Source organism: Bos mutus, chromosome 12, assembly GCF_027580195.1.
Source record: "Bos mutus isolate GX-2022 chromosome 12, NWIPB_WYAK_1.1, whole genome shotgun sequence".
NCBI classification, from domain to species: Eukaryota; Metazoa; Chordata; class Mammalia; order Artiodactyla; family Bovidae; genus Bos; species Bos mutus.
In genome coordinates, this window is record NC_091628.1 from 35,338,457 (window position 1) to 35,363,834 (window position 25,378).

Genomic DNA, 25,378 nt, shown 5'->3' on the forward strand with positions numbered 1-25,378 from the left:
AGAGACAGACATGACTGAGCTACTTTCACTCCTGGCCACTAGTGCTTCTCACCCATCTCACTGGAACCCAGAAACAGCTTTAAGCTCTCTTTGTCCTCCCATCCTTCATAGGCAGTCAAACAGACATCTTTCTAATTTTGCCTCTTAAATATTGATTGAATTCATCCTCTGCTATCCCATCTCTTAGAGAAGCTAACAGGAAACAAAACAAGAAAAAGTCGTGAGAGAAGGACTTTAACCAGTTTTTTGTTGTTGTTTTTCTCTGAAATACATGAGTTGAAATGCACATTCCAACTTAAAGAAAAAGCACTGAACATTTTATAGGAAGGATTCAACAGATACACTTTTTTCTGGATATACCCCTTTGTTTGATATGAATGAAGTCATTTGAAAATCAGAATGTAAAATTTATCTACATTTGGAGCAATTTGAAATATTCTATTTTACCACCTAAAAAAACTATCAAAATGTTTATTATACTGTAACTAGCAAAAGATAATGTACTTTTGCTGCTGCTGCTTCTGCTGCTAAGTCGCTTCAGTCGTGTCTGACTCTCTGCGACCCCATAGAGGGCAGCCCACCAGGCTCCCCCATCCCTGGGATTCTCCAGGCAAGAATACTGGAGTGTATACTACAGTTTTTTGAAGTAAGAAAATAGTCCACCTCCAGACATTATTATAAAGAAAAGTAAATTATAAGTTATAATTATTATGTATTTTTTAAAACTGAGCAGAATTCTTAACATAATGCCATCCTCAGGGATATACTGAATATAAATTACAAGGTATATTGTAAGATACAAATATGTTCCTATGATTCATGTAGTAATTTCTCTTCGGGGAACAGAGTTCTCAAAATTGCTTTCAGTAGCAGGTCATATTTTTCAATGATTCCACATTTAAAATGTTTGTAGAAAGGCATGGTAACTAATAGAACTTAATCACCTTTTGAGACTAGTTGCCCTTAAAGATTCTTTAATAAATTTTTTAATGTAAATTATTTAAAATTTCTATTTGACATGCAGTTTTGAAACATTGCCATTTAACAGCATTTATTTTACCATTCAGTATAACAAACATATATTAAACTGTTTCTCCTATAAATATTCAGAAGTGTCAGTTTTCCTTAAAAGCATTTTCAGAGGCAGCTGCCTAGAATGCTGTTGGAGAGCTGTGTTGTCTATAATCTGTCTTGAGAGTGTAGGCTGCTATTTTTACACTGTCTCAACTGTGTTTATTCAAGCATTTTATTTAAGTCAGTATTTCAAAGAAAGACTCTGGAAGTTTCTTTTTCAAAAAGCCCCCTCCCCAACAAACACAGGACACATACCTGTGTCTCAAGAAAAGAAAGCTGAGGTTCCCCTTTGGCACCAAGCCCAGCTCACTCCATCAGTCTGGTCTTTTTTTCACATTGCTGTATTCCTTTGAAAATCAAAAAAAAAAAAAAAAAAAAACTGTTCACTTTTTTTGAGGCTGCCAAGGGATGGAATACTTTGATCCTTCAACTAAGATTAGAGCATTTCTCTCAGGTATGAGATATGACAAAACACACTTAATTTATTCTCCATTCATGTAAACACTGAATGTTTTTAGGAAAAAATACCTGGAGACTTACTGTGGGCTTTTTTATTAAAGGGAAGTACACCTGCTTCAGAATAAAAACGTCAGAAAAGTTGGTGATGTAAAAACCTGTAAGTCATTAAGAGCATTTAAAATACACACCTGAAGTTGACTATGAGCTGAAGCGGTGGACCACCTGAGTGGTCAGACCCTCAGCCACCTTGCTCTGCACGGCTCTAGCCCCGCGTCAGCTGTGCTTTCTGGAGCCCTCGGGGACAGTCCCCCTTCACAGCAGGATGTGCCGGACTGTCACCCTCTCCCCACTCCCTTCCTCATCTCCAAGCCACCAGGCCGCCGCTGCACCTCCTGGGGACTCTTCGGCAGGCACACGCTTGCAGACAAGCCCTCGCTTCTCCCGGCTCACTTCAGCTGCATCTCCCCTGTGCACACGCCTCCGCTTCCCCCATCCTGGCATGCAGGTCTACCCGTCTCAAAGGCCACCATTAGAACTACTTCCTCTGTGACTCTCCCATCATCTCAACTCTGGAAATGACTTCACCTTTTGTTTAAACCCTGTATAACTCTTACTGTCTGCGTCTCTTGGTGGCTTTTAGTATTTCCTGTAAACATTTGCCTTCTGGCATCCTGGTGAAAGTTCACAGCACTGTATAGAATTCTGCCAAAGAATTTCTGCCAAACTTGAATCTCAGCTCAGCTCTGGATCTGAATACCAGTTTGTCGAGAATACAGACGTTAGAGGAACATGTGAAATGACACCAAAAAGTTGCAGTTCACAGTCTTCTAGACACTTAAACTTTACACGACAAAGGACCAGGCTTCTTTAACAGTTAAGCTGAAACTGAAGGGGAAAAATGGTGAGGGAGAACCTATAGATGAAAATGAAGTTATGGCTATAGAGATGAGTTTCTTCACTTTAAAAAATAGTTTGACTTCTGGTGTATTGAAATCTGGCATTCTCCTAAATTTGTGAATTTGCTTCCCTTGAAATGCTGTTAATAGTAAAAGTAGAAATTACACAAAGTGACATGCAGACGAAACCTCCAGTGGACACATTTACCTGTTGGCCAGCGACCATTCCCCTCCTTCCTAGTAACAGTGACCTAATAAACCTCGGTGGCTCAGAGGTTAAAGCATCTGCCCGCAATGAGGGAGACCTGGGTTCGATCCCTGGGTTGGGAAGATCCCCTGGAGAAGGAAATGGCAACCCACTCCAGTATTCTTGCCTGGAGAATCCCATGGAGGGAAGAGCCTTGTGGGCTACAGTCCACGGGGTTGTAGAGTTGGACATGACTAAGCGATTTCACTTCACTATATTTAACCCTCAAGAAAACTTTCCACTGTAGGAAAGAGAGGTAGTTTAAAGTAAAAATGTGTGTGTTTTGATCAGGTGGAGGCTCCAAGAGGCATGTGTTTGGTTACTTCTAAACCGTCTAAAGCTGATTATCTGATGTTGGTGTTTTCTCCCTTTCAGGGCTGATCTCCTACACTGAGTATCTCTTCCTGCTCACGATTCTCACCAGTAAGTGCCCCACAGTTTTGCTTATCGATCATGTGAATCCTCTCTCCCCGTGTGGGAGGTTTGGATTCACCTTTCTATTGTTAAGGATGTCGCTGGTGCTGCAGTTTCTGTGCCTGCAAGGCGGCACTGCTGTGAGGTTACCACCCACTGCTGTCTCAGAGTCAGATGCAGCCTTCTTGTAGGAATATGGAACATGCCTCCTCTGACATTCTGCAGAATCGCTGACCAGTAACTCTCCTGTAACTGCCAAGGTCATGAAAATCAAGGAAAGATTAGGAAACTTTCTGAGCTCAGAGGAGATAAGGGGACATAGCAGCTAAATGCAACAGGCTTTCTTGGGTTTGATCCTAGAATAGAAAAAACATGAAGTCCAAATAAAGTCTGTAGTTTAGTTTAAAAATGCTACACCAGTGTGAATTTCTTAGTTTTCATGAATATCCTGTGGTTACATAAGATGCTAACTTTAGAGGAAGCTGGGTGAAGGGCCCCTGAGAGCTCCCTGGACCAGTTTTGCAGTATTTCTGTGAGTCTAAAGTTACTTCAAAATAGTTCTTGCAAAACCCTCCTCTGAGAAAGGGAAATAAAGAGTAGTAATCAAGATGTGGGTTCGATCCTGGCTTAGGAAGATCCCCTGGAGGAGGAAATGGCAACCCACTCCGGTGCACTTGCCTTTAGAATCCCATGGACAGAGGAGCCTGGCGGGCTACAGTCCACAGGGTTGCAAACAGTCAAACAATACTGAGCACATGGCACAAATGTCAATCAGTGTGAAAATAGCCCAGGTATATAAGAACATAGGAAAGCCTCTAGCAGAGCTGAAGAAATAAATGAAGTTCTCAATTGGATTTTGCTTTTGAAGGGCAGAACACTTAACAGCAGAATAGCACACCATGGACACGTACCAGCCTTTGAGAATTGTCATCCATCCTGAGAAGGGATTGTTGTTTACTTTAGGTGCTTACTTGTGTTGTTTCTGGTGGCTTATTTCAAGTTAGAGGACCTGTAGATCTTCAGATACTTGGATTCCACCAACATGTATGTAATGACATGCTCACTTTAGCAGCACATACACCAGCGTTTATGTGATGATTCATTTTTCATTTTCAGAACCCCATTCTGGGTTTCATGTTGCATTTAAAATGCTGGATGCAGATGGTGACGAGATGGTTGAGAAAAAGGAATTTTTTAAGGTAAGTAGGTTCTAGTTATTTTTGGTTTATCATAAAACACCTGAAGGCTTGTGTGGTAATTCTACATTTCTATTAAGATGAAAATTATATCCACTGCCAATATATGAAGTGTCAAAAACTTCTATATACATTCAAAAATACTAAAATTGCTATAATACAGCCTTGAGGAAACAGTTACAGAACAGGAGTAGGATTCTGGAAGGGGAAATGAGCTGAAGCCCCTGCATTTTGTAGCATTTTATTTTTATGATTTCAGCAAATGATAATACAACAGAAAGGGCTTCATAGATAAGTAAAAAATTGTTGTTACATCCCACCAAAAAACAGAATAAGAAAAATAAAACCTTAAACCTTCATGAAGAATATGAGGGAAAATGAAAAAGCCACAATAGGTATAAATTGGTGCGAATTTTCTAGGGATCTGTGCAGGCTCATAATTGAAAAGCTGAAAATATGCTTAAATTATGTTTCTCAATACATAACTCTGTAACATGGCAGCAGTAAATCTCACTCCACTCCAAGGAAGTTGGCAGTAACGTTCAGAAGTGCGTCAGTGCATGTAAACAGTAGGGAGAATGCTAGGCAGAGCTCGGTGTTCTTCATCTAGAGGAGCACTTTATGGAGAAAACACCTCAGCTCTTTCATCTGTGCTTTTCTTCCAGTCTCCAGTGTACTGGGAAGAGAGAGAACAAAGCTTATTGAAATTATATATAAAAGTGGGAGTCTGTACTTAACTTACATTCAATTAAGTAGCCAGTAGCACGTGGGACTGTTAAACCCTTGAAATAATAACTGTGACTAAGAAACCTGAGTTTCTAAGTTTTAGTTCATCTAAAACTTACATTGAAAAACTGACATTCACTTCAGGTATTGGCAGATTCTCAAGTATGTTTGAAACAGCTTGAGTATGTGAATCTACTTTTTAATTTTTACCTTTATTTACTTTTTATTTGCTTTTATATGAAACCTAAATGCAGATCACGTACAGGTACACCCTGGAGAAATTGTGGGTTTTGGAGAAATTGTATTGTGGGCCAGACCATCTCAGTAAAATAAAGCAAGTCACACAAATGTTTCAGTTTTTTAGGGAAGGTGGAAATTATACTGTGGTCTATTAAGTGTGGAATAGCATTATATCTCAAAAAAAAATGCACATGCCTTAATTTAAACATTTTATTGCTAATAAATGCTAACATCCGACAATGTTGCCACAAATCTTCAATTTGTAAAGAAACACAAAATCAACAAAGCACACTAAAACAAGGTGTGCCTGTCTTTCCTATGCATATATTACCTGAATATCTTGTGTAAAATACACACTGGATTTTGAAGAAAAAAGAAAGGAATGTAAAGTACCTTGATTTTTATATGGAATACATGGTAAAGTCATAATTCTGAGATATTAATTTCACCTGTTTTTCTTTGTATTTTTGCTGCACTTTAATGAAAATGAAACTAAAAACTGCAGATGATAAATTATCTTTTATATACAAGAGTAATAACAATTTCAATCACTGGAAGAAAAGGTTCCAAAATGGATGTAGATAAGTAAAATTTGCACCAATTTATACCTATTGTGGTTTTTTCATTTTCCCTTATATTCTTCATGAAGGCTTAAGGTTTTATTTTTCTTTATTTTGGTGGGATGTAACAACAATTTTTTACTTACCTACTTATCTTTGGTTCTAAAATGGATGTTACTTACTTAAGTATCTGTTATGTTGGTATCTTTATTTTTTCAAATGATTCCCCAGGTTAATAGACTTTTTAAAGTAACTGAGCAGCTACTGACACTGGCTGCACGTGCGACTGAAACACGGAGCTGTTCACCTCGGCTTCACTCCCTGCCCACTCACACGTTCATGGCGTTCACTTTATTCACCTACTGTACACCCTCTCCCACATGGTTTCTAAAGACGTTAAATGTTTGTAAACCTAATTTTTACAGGATCCCAACTGATTTATCAGTGCATTTCCTGCTTAAGAGCTTTCTGGCTATATCCTTTGTTTCTAATCTTTGAGAGTTTCTTATACATAAAATCAATTATTTTAGTAAATTTGCAAAGCCTGTGGATGGCTCTTGTTACAGGGATTTCCTGAGGGATCCCGTCTGCACCTGTTTGAAGCATCCAGTTGCTTGTATCACCATATCTCATCTTGAGCACACTCACCTTGAAAGCTTTTCAAGTACTTTTTTTTTTTAACATAATAGTTGAACACTCTAAATTTACAGAACCACTTTCTGAACACTACATTTTTTTCTTAGATGTTTGGGAAATTCTTAGCATTTCCATGAATTAAGAAAACAAGAAAAAGAATTATGTTAGAATACATCACTGATTTTTTTTTTTTTTTTTTTCAGTTTATAAAGCTCAACCTTCTAAGCCCGTAAAAGGTTCTTTGTGCTGATCCCAGGAATAAAACACTAAACTTGATAACCCATGGAGCATGATAGTTTGTTGACTTAAACAGTGTAGAGGAGAAAAAAACTATGCTTACATTAATTATTTGAATAATTATTTCATTTCCATGATGATTGTATTAGGAAGCCTAAGTATATAGCATCTTCTGCTTGAAATTTTATTGAAAGAACCAACAACTCTTTCCAGGTCAAAAAAGTAGAGTTTAAAAGGCAGGATTTTGTGTGTTTGTTCCTTCTTCCAACTTATCTGAATGTTTCTCCAGTGAATTTTACTTGTTGCTCTTCCCACCATAAGTGCTAGAAAAGTAATGAAAATTACTTTAATACCCTAAAGATCAATATAACAGATTGACTTGGAACAGCAGATGGAAAGTGATAGATTTCTATGAAGTCTTGTGAAAATATCCCCAAATATAAAATTCTTAGTTTATGACTTCTGTGTGATGTGGTACACCCCTTTCTTATTACCATCCTGATCTCTTGGCTGTGTTGGTTGGTGTATTGTTCACATCTTCATCCCAAGAGTAAGTAAAATAGCCACTTTGTGTATAAGCCAGTATAGCCAGTATCCACTCTGTCAGATAGTAACAAACACCACCACCAATGATCAAAGCCGGTAATAGTAAAGCAATTTATTAGTCTTTTGCCTTGATAGATGGTGCATCTGCTTATTGGGATGAGTGCCAGGATTTTAGTGCAATTTCTTTAAACAATAGGTTGATGACAAGTCTGTTTACTAGTGTGAATTTCTCCTTAGGTGGTCCTCTGACTTCACATTTCTCCCACACTGGTGGGAAGGGCTGTGCTTTTAATGCAGTGAGGTTATCATTTTAGAATGCTACATATTCCTGCTCGAGATATTATTAAATGCAAAGACCTTCAGTAGAATTCACTCTTCTTAATTCTGGAATAGTGTTCTTACTCCAGAATTTAAATTCTCATGATCCATCCTGAAAGCAAAAATCAGTTAAATTGACCTATGTGTTACACTTTTCTTCATTTTCAGCCTGAAATTGAAAATATGGATCAGTATGAAGTTGGTCATTTTGGCTGTATTTTCTTAGACATTCAAAATGTATGTTTGAATGTGTCCTCCTGGCTTTTTTCACCACTAATGTTAAAAAAACGTACTCTTTTTTGGTCTAACAAAGCACCTCTGTTTCTACCAGAAACAGTTCTTCCTCTGCCTAGAGGGCCTTGCCCTACTCCTTTCATAGCTAGTTACTCAGAGCTCCACCCAGATGCCCTGTCCTCACAGAGCACTCTCCAGAAGAAGCCAGTCTTAATAGAAGCCCCTGCCCAGTATCTCCGAGTCCTGTTACCCTACTTCATTTTTCTGGTCACAGCACTTGACACTGTCTGAAATTCTCCTATTTGTTCGTTCGCTTGTTGGTTACCTCTGGCCCATTAGAACTTAAGCTCAGTGAGAGCAGGGACACTCTCTGTCCATGACCACTGTGTTCCAGCACTTAGAACAGTCGTTTGAGCAGTACCTAGTCCTCTGCGGTCATGACCCACATCAAGAACAAATCCAATGACTCTCTCCGCTTGACTTTAAGATACTTCAGAGCTACAGTGACACCGACACTATGACATTGCCCAAAGGATGGACAGGTTGACAGTGGAGCGTAGAGTCCACACTTATATGATCACTTGATTTTCAGTAAAGACACCAGATCAGTTAATGGGAAAAGCAAAGTCTTTTCAACAGATGACAGAAGAACAAATGGATAGGATATATACGTGGAAAACATTAGCCACAACCCCTCCCTCACACCATACACAAAAATATATTTGAGATACACATGTAAACTGAAACCAGAAGCTTCTGGGAAAGCTCATAAGAGAGTATCTTCAGGATGGATAGGGTAAGGGGTAGGTGGGGCAGGGAGTGGGTAGGAGAAGTGCAGCTGCACCAGGAATGGCTGGATGCAGCTAACTGTGGAGGCTGCGTAATGCATGTATGTTGGGTTGTTACAGGAGTCTCTGCTGTGTCTGAAATTCTCCATGAAAAAGTGAAAGTTGTTCTGTTGTGTCTGACTCTTTGTGACCCCATAGACTATACAGTCCATGGGATTCTCCAGGCCAGAATACTGGAGTGGGTAGCCTTTCCCTTCTCCAGGGGATGTTCCCAACTCAGGGATCGAACCCAGGTCTCCCACATTGCAGAATTCTTTACCAGCTGAGCCACAAAGGAAGCCCAAGAATACTGGAATGGGTAGCCTATCCCTTCTCCAAGGGATCTTCCCAACCCAGAAATCGAACTGGGGTCTCCTGCCTTGTAGATGGATTCTTTACCAACTGAGCTATCAGGAAAGCCATAATAAAAACCTTAGGAGGTGTGGGAAACAAAGCAAGAAATGTTTGGGTATTGAACTTGGCAGTATGTTAGTTGTCAATTTAAAAATAAAGGATAAAACAAAAGTTTTTCAGCTTTATTCCCTGAAATAAGTGGGGTTGGGGGGGAATAAAGGGGAGAATAATAATAAATAAGGGGAGAATGTTGAAAAGTTTGAGGGCTTTAGAGAACTAGAGATACACCATATGCCTAAAACAAATCTCATAGAAGCAGCTGCATTTGAAATAATTTGCAATTTAGTGGCAGTATTTTTCAATACTAACAAAGAAATAGCCTAGGAAAAAATGGGCAAAGGTTTGTCTCCTAATGGATTTGGATCCATAGTATGAGATTTTGTCTACATTTAATTTAAAAAAAAAAAATTTTTTTTTTTTAAATTTGCTTTCCATGTGAGGATTGGTACAAATGATTCTGAAAGGTAGGTAGGTTTTTTTAAAATGTATTCGGTATGAAGGTACTATTGATAGTTTCATAATTAGTAGAAAGATGTAGGCCTTTAAATTGTTTTAATGCTTTATAAATGCATTAAGAGACAAGGGAAGAACATTTATAGGATATGAATAGCTGGGTACTTAAAATGTGTCCATGAGGCATCAGAGATAGAAAAAGAAGAGAGGAGGTAGAGAAAAGATAGAGGAGATAGGAAGAGAAGAGAATAAAAATTCTCATGGAGATGAGGATAATCATGATGTTTTTATACCTTAATGTGACGCTTTTAGACTGTATTAAGTGAGCCAGCTTTCTTAGGAGAAAAGATGACCCAAATTGGAATAAATGTAATAATACTTGCATATCCATTTTCATTTTTGATTCTTGTGTGATCTAAGGGGAAAAAACTATTAGTCATAAGGCAAAAATAATTTATTATTTAACAAATAACTAGTATACATTTTATAATAGAAACTTAGCATTTGTCTTTTAGGTTGCTTTTAAAAATCCAGTAGACCTGCACCTGAATTCTTGTTTGCCCTCTTCCTAGCTGCAGAAGATCATAAGTAAACAGGATGACTTGAAGACAGCAATAACCGATGAAACGGAATGCCAGGTATTTGCAAATAAATTGAGTATTTCCAAGCAGATGTTGTTAAGAGTAGCTTCTCCATCCCATTTTTTCAAATAAGTATTCCCAGATAGTTGTGAAAATTACCAGTAACTTAATTTTTCTATTTTAAATAGATTTGCCATATTCACATGATCCAGAGCTCAGAAGATTCACCCAGACTATGTGTACAGGGCAGAACCCTCCTCCAGTGACCCTGGTCTATGTCCCCGCTTCAGGCTCTTCTCAGCACCTGCTGCCACTTCCCCTGGGCCAACCCTGGGAGCCAAGGGCACCTAGCGGCCTGCATCGTGTGGTCTCTGCCATGGGGACAGCGCACCCTGGGCTGGAAGACAGGCCCAGCGCTTGCCTGGCTGACTGACTCTCTGCCTGGCGGAGCATTGGTGAACTTGTCCTTGTGCCCACCCTGTCTGAACCCAGGTACCTTTCTGGCTCTGAGCTGCAGGTGTAGGGTTGTGACCCCTGTCCTGCAGCGCTCGCTAGAGGACACAGTGCACTTGCTCTCCTGGGTTCCCATTTAAGGCCCTGGACCACAGCCCCGTCCACCCTCCAAGCACATTTTTCTCTCTGGGTCCCGACTATCCCTCAGCTGAATGGTGCCCGAATATGTGAAGTCGCGGGAGCTGGCCCATCCTCTGCCCCAGCCCCCATGCCAGCTGCCTGCCCCTCTACAGCCCAGGTTCTCATGAGTTCTCCCACTCCCACACAATAGTCACCTGCCTGCCACTGATTCTGGGCGGTGGGGACAGGATTGGGGAACACCTGTATCCAGCCTGTCTTTCTCTAGCTGTTCTTTTTCAGATGATTTGGTTTACATGTGTACCCCCTTTGTTGTTTAGTTGCTGCTGATCATCTTTTTAGCTGTTCTGATTTTGTTTGTTTGTTTGATTGATATTGTGAAGGAGGAAGTCTCTGAACCTGCTTCTCACTGTCTTGAATGGACTCCTCACCTGGGGACCTTGTAATTAGGAAAAGCTAGTGTTTTTCAGATTTCTAGCATCCTGCAAAAGGTTCCAGACTTCCCTGCTTTAATTCTCTCAGTCCTGCTTCATTAGAAAGTGCCCAGGGGGCACGTTTTGAAATAACTAATCTTCTGCTGTAAGCTCTCTTGTTGGCCTGATCCAGAGTTTGTTCTCTGCAGAGATCTCCTGAGTCCTCTCAGTGTTTAGCCATGGGTGTTCTCCTCCTCTTGAGCACAGGTGTAGAGTGATGGACAGAAGGGTTGCATCTATTTTATGCACTTTGTTGTTGTTACAGAAATCTTTTGTAGGTATTGTCCTAGAAATTGTCCAGGCTCCAGGATCCATTTCTGTTCTTGGTTATAATTTACTTCAAATTATTCTATCATTTTTTTATAGGAACAAACGGTACAAGAACCTGAAATTAACACAACACTTCAGATACGTTTCTTTGGAAAAAGAGGAGAAAGAAAACTTCATTATAAAGAATTTCGAAGGTAAATGCAAATATTTAGGGGAATTTTATAGCTAAGAAGTAAAGAAACAACTGAATACATGTATTTATGTCCCAGAACTGCATACCATAAGACCAGATACTATGTATGGGTCTCTATAGTATCTCTGAGAGCAGAACCTATGAAGTGTAAACTAAAGTTACTATGTTCAAAATACATCAGTTAACCAGATAGAAATGGTTTGTGCAGGGAGAGACCAAGGGACAGAGAACAGCAAGGAAGGACACAGAGGTGTGAGAACATGTGCCTTGTGCAGGAATCAGAGAGGCTGGGTCTGGTAGAAATAAAAGGGAAGGATGGAGGTGAGGGCGGAGGCCCTGTGTCCTGGGGCTTGAGTTACACCCATGAGGGAGGCCCTGAAGGGGGCTGTGGAAGGTGCTGGTCAGATGGGCTTACTCTGGCAGGACAGGGGTAACAGCAAAGGAGGGATCCTGTGAGAGACAAGACACAGTTAGGAGATAAAATCATTGGGCTTGGTGATTGTTTAAAGGGAATAATTTCACTTAGAATTCTTTAAACTTTTTTTTTTTTGCAGGAGAAAAATATTTTATTTCTCTTTTTTTCTGTTTTATAACAGCGAAAGATGACATGGCATCATTAAGCTAGACTAGGCAAACAAGAAACCAACAAAACTCCTTCAAATTGAGGAGTAAATGAAAATAATCATAGCTAATACATATAAACGTGTATTATATCTAATACAAACGTATGTACTATGTAAATTCCTGAGCCACAGAGAAATCACATTATTTTTACTTTTTTTTTTTTTTAATAAATCTGAAGTATTTAATAAACTTTCTTTTTTTTTTGAGAACCAGGAAATGTGGTTTTATTTTTTTATTTTGTTTTAATTTAAATTTATTTATTTTCTTTAAACTTTTTGAATTAGAGTTTCTGTAAGTAGTGGGCCCTGTGAAATGTGTTATACCATTATGCAGTTTTTAAAAAAGATGCAGTAAACAGAGAATGCTTTAAATGCACTTTTACAGGAACTTGTCTGTTAGATGGAGTAGGGTACCCTAAAGTTAAAATTATGGGTGTACTGAGTTAGAATTCAATAATCTTTAAAATTTAAGCCTTTAAAATTTTTCATAAGTTGTAAAGTAACAGAAAATAGCTCCCATATATTGTATGTTTTATATATATGCATGTATAATATATTATAAACACATAATTTTTTAACTGCCCAAATTAATCCTAGAAATTCCACAAGAAGCTCTTCATGTGAGTGTGGAGATTTTAGTTTGGTTTCTATAGGACTGTGATGTTTCTATAGAACATCTTCCTTAGAAAGATGTTGCCTTTTCTGCCCTTTGTCTCAGCCTCCTCCTTACAGCCTATCTGATAAAGGATCAGATCAGATCAGATCAGTCGCTTACTCGTGTCCGACTCTTTGCGACCCCATGAATCACAGCATGCCAGGCCTCCCTGTCCATCACCAACTCCCGGAGCCCACCCAGACTCACGTCCATCGAGTCAATGATGCCATCCAGCCATCTCATCCTCTGTCGTCCCCTTCTCCTCTTGCCCCCAATCCCTCCCAGCATCAGAGTCTTTTCCAATGAATCAACTCTTGGCATGAGGTGGCCAAAGTACTGGAGTTTCAGCTTTAGCATCATTCCTTCCAAAGAAATCCCAGGGCTGATCTCCTTCAGAATGGACTGGTTGGATCTCCTTGCAGTCCAAGGGACTCTCAAGAGTCTTCTCCAACACCACAGTTCAAAAGCATCAATTCTTCGGCACTCAGCCTTCTTTACAGTCCAACTCTCACATCCATACATGACCACAGGAAAAACCATAGCCTTGACTAGACAGACCTTTGTTGGCAAAGTAATGTCTGTGCTTTTGAATATGCTATCTAGGTTGGTCATAACTTTCCTTCCAAGGAGTAAGCATCTTTTAATTTCATGGCTGCAGTCACCAACTGCAGTCAGTGATTTTGGAGCCCAGAAAAATAAAGTCTGACACTGTTTGCACTGTTTCCCCATCTATTTCCCATGAAGTGATGGGACCGGATGCCATGAGCTTCGTTTTCTGAATGTTGAGCTTTAAGCCAACTTTTTCACTCTCCACTTTCACTTTCATCAAGAGGCTTTTTGGTTCCTCTTCACTTTCTGCCATAAGAGTGGTGTCATCTGCATATCTGAGGTTATTGATATTTCTCCCGGCAATCTTGATTCCAGCTTGTGTTTCTTCCAGTCCAACGTTTCTCATGATGTACTCTGCATATAAGTTAAATAAACAGGGTGACAATATACAGCCTTGACGTACTCCTTTTCCTATTTGGAACCAGTCTGTTGTTCCATGTCCAGTTCTAACTGTGGCTTCCTGACCTGCATACAGATTTCTCAAGAGGCAGATCAGGTGGTCTGGTATTCCCATCTCTTTCAGAATTTTCCACAGTTTCTTGTGATCCACACAGTCAAAGGCTTTGGCATAGTCAAGAAAGCAGAAATAGATGTTTTTCTGGAACTCTCTTGCTTTTTCCATGATCCAGCGGATGTTGGCAATTTGATCTCTGGTTCCTCTGCCTTTTCTAAAACCAGCTTGAACATCAGGAAGTTCACGGTTCACTTATTGCTGAAGCCTGGCTTGGAGAATTTTGAGCATTACTTTACTAGCATGTGAGATGAGTGCAACTGTGCGGTAGTTTGCGCATTCTTTGGCATTGCCTTTCTTTGGGATTGGAATGAAAACTGACCTTTTCCAGTCCTGTGGTCACTGCTGAGTTTTCCAAATGTGCTGGCATATTGAGTGCAGCACTTTCACCGCATCATCTTTCAGGATTTGGAATAGCTCAACTGGAATTCCATCGCCTCCACTAGCTTTGTTCGTAGTGATGCTTTCTAAGGCCCACTTGACTTCAGATTCCAAGATGTCTGGCTCTAGGTCAGTGATCACACCATCGTGATTATTTGGGTCGTGAAGATCTTTTTTGTAGATCTTCATGAAGATGAAGGATACTATTTCATAAAGACATAGAGCTTGTGTGTCTCCAGGAAAGACAAAAAAGGTGATACCAAGAGACACTGTTGTGGTACCTAATTATGGTATTAGTGTAGATATTAGTATTCTCATTTAAAGAAACAGTATTGTATTTTGAAAAAGTATCTGTGATTTAGACAAACCTGGGTTCCAACACTGAATCTGACAGTTTGCTAAGTGTGATCTGGTGGACAAATGGTTGGAGACCTGCAGTATATTGAAACTCGTGGGATACTGCTCAGGGTGCCCATGCTCCTGAGTGGGCACACGCTTAGTTACAGCACTAAGGTGAAGCCACAAGTCCTGACGTCCATCTCGTATTCCAACATTTAGGTTTATGGAAAACTTACAGGCGGAAGTCCAAGAAATGGAGTTCCTTCAGTTCTCAAAAGGTTTGAGTTTCATGAGAAAAGAAGACTTTGCAGAGTGGCTCCTTTTTTTCACTAACACTGAAAATAAAGATGTTTATTGGAAAAATGTGAGAGAGAAGCTGTCAGCCGGAGAGGTTGGTGTGCCTTTTTATAATGCTTCTGATGAAGATGAAATGATAAGTTAGACATTGATAGAATTCAGTAAAGTAGCTTCCAAATTAATCAAGACTGAGCAACTCTCTGTTATGTAATTATATGATGCATGAAATGATGATTGCCAAACTGCTAGTAATGATTAATGAACAGTGGTAAGATTTCAAGTGATTTTTTTTTAATATTTATTTTTATTTATTTATTTGGCTGTGCCAGGTCTTAGTTGCCACATGTGGAATCTTTAGTTGCGGCATGTGGAACTTAGTTCCCAGACCAGGGATCAATCCCAGGCCTAGATCATGGAATCTTAGCTACGGGATTATCAGGGGACCCTCAAGTGATTTTTTTTTTTAACTTTATTGTGCCAAAAAAATTTTTTTTGACATGGGGATGTGTTTTTTATATAATTTTTTAAAGCTATCTCTGTGATGAGGGAAAATATAATGAAATACAATGAAGGTTTCATTTATAATTACAATAGAGATACATAACAATAGAAATATATTTAATAAGAAATATATAGAAAAACCTTTAAACCTTGGTTAGAAGAAATAACTCATCTAACAGTAGAGACATCCCCTGCTTTTGAACAGAACCTCTTAGTATTACAAACATGGCAGTTGTCCCTTGAATAACCCCTAAGTATAGTGTCATGTCAGTCTGCACAGCCTTGGTTTGCTGCACCAAAACATCAGCCCTGGACACCCCATGGCCGACACAGAACAGCAACCTTCTCAGTCATGCTGCTCGTCCGTGGTGGGCCGGGGGTAGAACTGCCCACATCTTTGCTTGGGGACCAGACTCTCCAAGGCTCTGCCCCCAAGGAGCACCACCATCTGCCAGAAACCATCCAGAAAAGAAAGGAGTGAACCACGTTCCAGCAAACAAATGTTTAGGCCTGGAGATGTCACACTGAGCTACTGCTCGACTGATGGCCTGAAGGCCCTAGCTAACTGAAGGGAGGCAGAGCTGTGTGGTCCTGAGTGCACAGGGCTCAGGGGTGTACCAGGTACCGTGACCACCAACTGACATCCATAAAACAGTCTCGAATTCTTGGGAGGGAGCCAGACAAGCCACAAGTCTGTGTGACACTGCTGAGGGGGCTAAGGGACAGGGAAACCTCTGTACCTTCCCTATAATTTTGCTGTGAACCCAAAACTGCTCTAAAAAAAAATTAAGTCTTTTTAAAAAGAAAGCTGAGATATTAAAATACAGCACCAAACATCAGAACTAAAACAGTGTGACTGACAATGAATTTGACAAATAAGTTGAACAGAAAATAAAGTCAGAGATAGATACAAATACAGAAATTTAGTATGTGTAAACTCAGATTATAAATTGGTTGCATAAAAAAACTGTGAATTAAATGGAACTGGGGTAATTCACTGGGCATCTGAGGGAGAAATGAAGGTGACCTCTGCCTCCCTCATGACTCAGAAATAAACTTGAGGTGGATCAAAGAACTAAAGTTAAAGAGAAAACTGAGTAAGTATGGAAGAAAACTTGGAAACAATCTGAGAGTGGGTATACGTACTAAGTAAAACCCAAAAGCCTTATTTTGAAATTGATTAAATTACTGCATAAAATATAGAAATCTGTTGCCTTCCTCACTCCCCCCAAATTATCAAAATCAAAAGGAAAAATTAACAAAATGGAGGAATTAGTGGCATCACAAGTAATAGACCAATTTCTTTAATTTATATGATGAGATCTTTAAAAATCAAGACCCCGGAAGGGTCTGACATTCTACCGTATTTAATGTAGAAAATGGGATCTCAGATACCTGTGTGTTAATTACTAATGGAGATTTTGTCTCTGCAAGTTAGCCTGTGTCACTTTCTGGGTGCCAACAGAAGACCCAAACCTGCCAGGTCAGAGCCAGAAAAGGTTATTGTCTAGTCTGAAGGCCGCCCAGGCACCACGTCTGTCCCCCAGGGCCCATGAGGTGGGTTTGCACCACAGCCGAGGAGCCCAAATCCTTCATGAAGGATAGTAGGTGCGGTCGCCCCTGCTCTGAGGGAGACAACTGTGTCTGCTCCAGGCTGTTCACTGTGCAGATATCCTGGAAAGACCCTGGAGTAGAATAGTGGCTGGGCCTCTGTCTACGAGATGTGAGAAGCTCAGAAGACCCACTGAGAATTGCCCCCCAGCATCAGGTCACCTGGCAGCCCTTCAGACACCGGAGCAGAGACAGCAGGGACACGAGAAATCCACAAGTGCCCGATGAACATAGATGTGCAGAGGGTTTAATTCACTCAGGACCTTTGAGGGGAGATAGTGGGCCTGTGACACACGCCCCCAGCCTTGCAGTGTTCAGTCTGCACTGGCACATCCAGGGCCCTGCACTTAATCTGAGGGTTCCTCCTAATCTCTAAAATCCACACATTTGTGCTCAGTTGGGTCCATCCCAGACTTTGATAGACTACATTCATAGACTTCATGATAGAAAAGAGGACTCACAGTTATTGTCATAACATTGTTGAATAAGTTTACAAAGTTGTAATAAAAACTCACTTTGTTGTTCTTTTAGAACATTAGTTTGGAAGAGTTCAAGTCATTTTGTCATTTTGCAACCCACTTGGAAGACTTCGCTATTGCCATGCAGATGTTTAGTTTAGCTCATCGTCCTGTCAGACTAGGTAAGTTATGTGAGTCACTTAATTTTTACTGTCTATGAATACTGTCACCCTGTTCTTTAACTGATTGATACCAGTCCAGGGACCACTTACCAGAAGAACAATTGATTGGCCTTTCAGTTAATTCAGTGTGGTTATTCTAGATTTACAACCATTTGCCAAACAATTTATTAACAATTAATTTTGCTTTTGCTTTCTTATTTTTCTCCCTGAGAAGGAGAAGGAAATATTTAAATGTATATTCAAAACACTGATTAGATTAAAATAGCCTGCTGATGTTTCTCAGCCAGATTTATTATTTGAACACATTCATGATGAGTATTTGTGTTGTTTTACTTCCCAAATGATAAATAAATAGAGTTGTTTTTACTTCTCAAATAATAAAAATTTAAACTTAGACTATTTTATGTGGTTGATGAGTTTTTATGTTTTCTCCCTTCAGCGGAGTTCAAGAGAGCAGTCAAAGTAGCAACAGGACAGGAGCTGTCCAACAATATTCTGGACACCGTCTTCAAGATCTTCGATTTAGATGGTGATGAGTGTCTGAGTCATGAAGAGTTTCTTGGGGTGTTAAAAAACAGGATGCATCGAGGTTTATGGGTAACAGATTTTGAGTCTTTAAATGCATGTTTATATGTAGTTAAATGAATGGAACTAAACCGAGAATTTGATTTAATGTATAGTCTTAAATGGAGTTTTCAACATTTTTAAAGAGATTGTAAGCAGTAATTACAACAAAAGTATCTCCTACAGATGGGACCACCATTTTTGTTTTCTTTTTTTAAAAAATCTGAATCAGGAACCACAATCCAAATTTTAATTTGGATGTTGTAGTTAGATACCAAGACCCAAGCTCTAGCCCTATCATGTATTAACTACCAGATCTTGAAAAGCTACATAATTTTTCTGACCCTCAGATTCCTCATCTGTACAACAAGGAACCAATACAATCTACTGGAGAGAATTATTATGATACTTAATGTAGTGACTGAAACACTTGAAGTAAATGTTCACTATTAACAAGATTCACTCACATTCACATATTAGTCTATAACTGAGGGACAGATCAAACTTAGAATTTTGTTTAGATTTGAATCTGTTAGAAACACTCATGAAAGCAAGTTGAAACATCGGCAAGCTGAAGACAAGGGTCCAGGGGGTAAGTAGGAATTTAGTCCAGAGGAGTCAGGAGTTCGAGAACAGGAGAGACCGTGGTAAGCTCACATCAACAGTGCTGTTCGTTTACAACTGAGAAGAGAATATTGATCTTCCTGCTACAAACATTATTTATAGAAAATGAACAGATATTATTTCTACTAGTGATTTACAGGCAGCACCTCATAGTTAATAATCATACTTGTAGAAATTAAACCAGCCTTTCCAATTAACTTGTAACATACCCCGCGGCCTCTTTGCCATTTCTCAAAAACATACTGAAGAGAAGAGATTCAAGTCAGTGAGCAGAAAAGGCCATAAATATAATCTGAAACCACCTGCCGCTTCCAGTGGTGGGTTTCCAGCAGTGCTGCGCTCTGTGGGCACAAGGAGCCAAGTATTTTCTAACCTTTGCTTTCTCATTTAACTGAGATAAATAGTAAACACAAAGTACTTGTGTGAGTTATTTCTTCCTAAGGCTTCTCATCAAGTATATGGTGACCTCAGTTTCTTTCTTTTTTAATTTTAGCCAAGGTTAAGTCAAAGTCTAGGTTTATCGTTTTTATTCCACGTAGCTAAGTGAAGTTCACCAAAAAAACAGAAACATTGTAAAGTATGGTGAAAAGAACACATTATGAAATAATTTCATTGTAAAACCAACATATGAAAGTCACCACAGTCTTTGTTCCCTTCTTGGGGAGGAAACTCCATTCTGTGGTTCCCCTGAGGCCACCCTTGCCTCACTTCATGTCTCACCTTTTCCCTTTGGTTTTCACCTGTGCTGCAGGCACTTTCTGTGTCATCACTTCCAGGCCTTTCTGGAGGTGGCTGGGGAACAGGCACCACAAGTACATGGAGACGACAGGGCAGAAGGTTGCAGACACTGACCCCGAGTTTTCATTTTGGTTGACAGGTGCCACAGCATCTTGGCATACAAGAATACTGGAAATGTGTGAAGAAAGAAAGCATTAAAGGAGTGAAAGAAGTCTGGAAACAAGCAGGAAAAGATCTTTAATAGAAAAAAGAGTGTGGGAATTCTGTTGCTCTGAGCAATCAGAATCGGGCATTTCTTAGAATGCTAGATGTTTATCCTTCTAAGTCTTCATTGATTTCGTTTGTAATATAAAGATGCCTTGTATTGCTTTCTGATCCAGTCATTTCTTAGTAAACTTTCATTGCAGAACTTCCTAAAAAGAAAAAAGTATTCTTTAACGAAAAGAGATGTTGGCATCTGTCAGAAGGCCTAGGATTAAAGGCTTTGACTTTGGTAAGATGGACAACCTGGTCATGCAGTGTCTAACCTGACTCGAGGTCAGATCAACCTGCGAGCCCCGAAGCTCCTGGAGGTAGATTAAGTGACAGCATTTCAGGTTTCCTACCTGTCCCTTATGTCTCACAGACTTCTTGTATATTTTATTTCAAATGAGCTGTAAATTAGTTGTCTTCAAAGTAATATGTAAATTTCAGTATTCCACCTGGAAACTATGAAGTATTTATAAACATAAAAAAAATTACTGAGGTGCATTTTATGTTGTTGATTGGTTGGTCAGTCACTAAGTCATGTCTGACTCTTTGCGACCCCATGGACTGTAGCCCACCAGGCTCCTCTGTCCATGGGATTCTCCAGGCAGGAATACTGGGGTGGGCTGCTATTTCCTTCTTCAGGGGATCTTCCCAACCCAGGGATCAAGGCTGTGTCTCTTAGGTCTCCTGCATTGGCAGGAGGGTTCTTTACCACTCGCCCCACCTGAGAAGCCGCATTTTGTTTTATATGTGTTGTTTAAAACAATGTTTTTTTTTTTTAATGTAAGTACTTTTAAATGTAAATACTCCTAAGCCAAAGGTATTTCCCACTGAATTGTAATGGTTATGTGGATTTTTAAAGAAATTTCCCAGCTCTTCCCTGAGGAGGTACACAGCAAACAGCAAAGTCAGGGTTTGACGTGAAGAGGAGACAGGAGACAAGGCAACCCAGGGTAGACGAGGGGTCAGCTGTGTGTGTAAGGGAAACCTCTCATCCTCAGAAGGTGGAGCAGACCGACACCAGTCCATCCCCCTGCCTACAGAACGTCATCGGTCCAGATGAGCTGCAGGGAGAACTCCCCAGCTTCTTTAAATTAAAAGCACTGCAGCGCGGATGCTCCACAAGATGGCACTCTCACTTTTCCAAAATACTTTATCTTCCTCACGCACCAAGCATGATCTTTAACAGAAAAACCAACAGGAATACTCAGAAAATCACAGAACATTTCAAAAATGACTGACTTGTTGAAGGAGCAAGGTAGGAGGCTCTGTGCGGACATACCTTAGTTAAACATTTAGCAGCTCCTAGGGAAATGGAGAAGGCAATGGCACCCCACTCCAGTACTCTTGCCTGGAAAATCCCATGGGCGGAGGAGTCTGGTAGGCTGCAGTCCATGGGGTTGCTAAGAGTCGGACACGACTGAGCGACTTCAATTTCACTTTTCACTTTCATTCATTGGAGAAGGAAATGGCAACCCACTCCAGTGTTCTTGCCTGGAGAATCCCAAGGATGGCAGTGCCTGGTGGGCTGCCGTGTATGGGGTCACACAGAGACTGACACGACTGAAGCGACTTAGCAGTAGCAGCAGCAGCAGGGAAATGAACACAGGTGCTACCATGGTAACCATTCACTTGCAGTCTGTGGTTGTGTCCAGTGTTGAAGGAAGTTAATTTGCAGAATCTCCAGGTAACATGTAGTTGGGTGGGTTATGTCCTCAGCAGCATCAGGACCAAACCTCGGCCAAGCTTGTGCTGTCCCACACCCTCTCCCAGGCACTGGTCCTCCTGTGGGCGAGCTTTCTTTCCAAGAGGATGAAATGGGAGCAGGTACTTTGCTTATGTTGTTTATGAAGTCCGGATTTACATATATTTAGACATTCAGTCTTGGCAGAAATGGTGTTCATAAATAACTCCTTTATGGTTTATAGAATATCATATAAGCCCTCCCCAATGACAACATTTTTCAATCCAGACAGAATTGAAGGAATTTTCATTGCAGCATCAATCATTTCAAATCATGCAAATCTGGAAGTAGCTTGAACATGCCACACCATGGAAGTGGATAAATCAGTTGTGCTCGATTGCACCATGGAGTTCAACAGCGCTTACCATCATGAATGCACCCGATTAAGTTTGGTGATTTTGCTAGTTGCTAAGCTGTTGTCTCTGTTCCAACTCCCCACCACACACACACTGCACACACACACACACACACACACACAATTTTGCTAGTTGCTAAGCTGTTATCTCTGTTCCAGTTCCCCACCACACACACACACACACACACACACACAATTTTGCTAGTTGCTATTATCTCTGTTCCAATTCCCCACTACACACACACACACACAGGACAGGCCCTGCTCCATTTGCTGCTATCCTGCCAGTGTCCCCAGACCCCAGCCCAGCAGCGTGGACGCCGTCGGTACCAATCTTGTGCTGTTCTGGCTGTTGTGAACATTCTCGTGCTCCCAGAACAAACTCCTTGAGTCCTGCAGAGCCAGCACTGCTGGCCAGTGCCCCTCCCTGGGCAGCCCGGGCCTTTCCTTCAAGCTTCTGCACCCTAACACCCTGCCCCTCTTCTCTGTGTGCCCCTGCCTCAGGGAGGGAGCTCTTCCTGCAAGTGCTTGCTCTATGGGACCTCAGTTCCTGTGGCTGTTCTACTCTAACACCTGCTTATGTGTCTCCTTGTATTATATTTTCTCTGTTGATATATTTAAAGTGGCTCCTGACTGATAAAATGACTGTATGCCAGGAACTATAGACACAGAAGACAAACTTGGATAATATTCACACTATATACACACAGGTAGCTGTAAGTTCATGTATACATACAAGTATGTATTACATATTTTTACATATACTACATTTATACCTGTCCATACACCTATATATATAAAATGTCATCTAACCCTCCTACCATGAGAGACAAAAAATTTGAGTCTCAGGGAACTTAGAGAAGTCCCACAGTATTACTCAGCTAACAAGTGAGGAAGCTGGGGCTGTAATCCACAATCACTGACACCACAACCCATCTTTTTCCCACTCTGCCCAAGTCAGTCTATCCTTTCTAGTGTTTGATGGTTCAATCCCTAAGCTGGTTTGCACACGTTTCTTCATGTCATAATATAAATAAGCTTTAACTATTCTAATAACACTAAGACTGTCACTGCTGTACGTAGCAGTCTGTGCTATACCAGAGTTATGAGACGTTTGAGAAAACGGGAAAACGTGTGCATGCTCAGTCACTCAGCTATGTCTGACTCTTTGTGACCCCAAGGACTATATACCCCCAGGCTCTGTCCATGGGATTTCCCAGGCAAGAATACTAGAGAGGGTTGCCATATCTTCCTCCACTGGATCTTCCCCACCCAAGGATAGAACCTTCGTCTCCATGGACACCACTAATTCCAGGTTACTTGTCATTCAAGTATTCAGTCAATATGATTCAGTGCCTCTTTTCTGCCTGCTATGTGCTGGGCTCACTTGAAAGCAAAAGAAACCTAGTCCCGCCTTCAGAAAGTTTATAGTTGAATGCGGGGCTCCTTGCACAAGGCCTTTGTGTCGTCCACCCCTTTGATTACTCCTGTAATCAAGGAGCCTTCATTCAGCTTCCATGCCCTTTCTTGAGTTCCAAGGGGCAGACTCAAGCAGTTGTTCATTAGGGAAGGGAGGGGATGCAGAGATCAGGCAGAAACAGTCAAGAGCAGTCTTGAGGCTAGGTCCTATTTTCCCATGAACAGATACATACAACAGCATCTTTGAGCTATTCTGCAGCTACAGAACCCACTCCAGTGTTCTTGCCTGGAGAATCCCAGGATGGAGGAGGATGGTGGGCTGTCGTCTATGGGGTCGCACAGAGTCGGACATGACTGAAGCAACTTAGCAGCAGCAGCAGCAGCAGCAGCTACTGAGACCCACTCCAGGTGGGAGAAGTTAACAATTAACCATGGTATGCTGCTCACATAGACCCCAGACCACCTGGACTTGAAGGCTGATCCATCAGAAGACAGTCCACAAGCTGATCATGCCCTCTTAGAAAAACTGCCATAAGACCTCTCACTATCTTCTCCAAGTTGGTACATATGGTTTTGAGGGCAGGAGTCTGCTGTGGCCCTCTTTGCTTGGCAAAGCAATAAAGCCCTTCTTTTCTACTTCATCCAAAACTCTGTCTTGAGATTCCGTTTGGCACTAGTATACAGAGAAGCTGAGCTTTCGGCATCAGCAGACTGGGGAAACTGTCTTTAAATAATCCTACAGAGGAGAGACCCTGAGTGTATTACATGGGGGTTTAACATAGGTTGCATGACCTCCAAGGCAGTCTCAAATGCTGACCCCACACACATACTCTCAAGAGCTTAGCATGTGCCCCTCTCCTGCCTGGAATGGTGTATCCATTCTGCCTTTGTTTAGCAGAAACTTGTCAGTTCTCACTCCAAGGCAGTCACAGAGCGATCACAGCCATGGAGACTGTATAGCTGTGTAATTTTTCCTAAAAACCTGCTCTTTTCTGGTGGGGAGTCAATCAGTGTTCCCAGTGACAGCAGCCAAAGCCCAGGCTTTCCCAATTTAAATGCAATCAGTAACATGTTCCTGACAGAATGTGGTCCACTGGAGAAGGGAATGGCAAACCAGTATTCTTGCCTTGAGAACCCCATGAACAGTACAAAAAGGCAAAATGATAGGATACTGAAAGAGGAACTCCCCAGGTCAGTAGGTGCCCAATATGCTACTGGAGATCAGCGGAGAAATAACTCCAGAAAGAATGAAGGGATGGAGCCAAAGCAAAAAGAATACCCAGCTGTGGATGTGACTGGTGATAGAAGCAAGGTCCAATGCTGTAAAGAGCAATATTGCATAGGAACGTGGAATGTCAGGTCCATGAAGCAAGGCAAATTGGAAGTAGTCAAACAAGAGATGGCAAGAGTGAATGTCGACATTGTAGGAATCAGCAAACTGAAATGGACTGGAATGGGTGAATTTAACTCAGATGACCATTATATCTACTACTGCAGGCAGGAATCCCTCAGAAGAAATGGAGTAGCCATCAAGGTCAACAAAAGAGTCCGAAATGCAGTACTTGGATGCAGTCTCAAAAATGACAGAATGATCTCTGTTCGTTTCCAAGGCAAACCATTCAATATCACAGTAATCCAAGTCTGTGCCCCAACCAGTAACGCTGAAGAAGCTGAAGTTGAATGGTTCTATGAAGACCTTCAAGACCTTTTAGAACTAACACCCGAAAAAGATGTCCTTTTCATTATAGGGGACTGGAATGCAAAAGTAGGAAGTCAAGAAACACCTGGAGTAACAGGCAAATTTGGCCTTGGAATACGGAATGAAGCAGGGCAAAGACTAATAGAGTTTTGCCAAGAAAATGCACTGGTCATAACAAACACCCTCTTCCAACAACACAAGAGAAGACTCTATACATGGACATCACCAGATGGT

General features: G+C 40.8%; 1 protein-coding gene across 2 annotated transcripts in view; it reads left to right on the forward strand.

The window, feature by feature from the left end:
- Positions 1-20,428, forward strand: part of MICU2 (mitochondrial calcium uptake 2) — a 53,784-nt gene extending 33,356 nt beyond the window's left edge. For both annotated transcript variants that reach the window (XM_070380524.1, XM_070380523.1), the window contains 8 exons: positions 3,052-3,099; positions 4,207-4,289; positions 10,050-10,115; positions 11,489-11,586; positions 14,923-15,094; positions 17,644-17,752; positions 18,192-18,349; positions 19,818-20,428. In XM_070380524.1, coding sequence (XP_070236625.1) covers positions 3,052-3,099; positions 4,207-4,289; positions 10,050-10,115; positions 11,489-11,586; positions 14,923-15,094; positions 17,644-17,752; positions 18,192-18,349; positions 19,818-19,919 — 836 coding nt within the window. In that variant the 3' untranslated portion in view covers positions 19,920-20,428. The remainder of the gene's footprint in view (positions 1-3,051; positions 3,100-4,206; positions 4,290-10,049; positions 10,116-11,488; positions 11,587-14,922; positions 15,095-17,643; positions 17,753-18,191; positions 18,350-19,817) is intronic.
- The last annotated feature ends 4,950 nt before the right edge of the window (positions 20,429-25,378 follow it).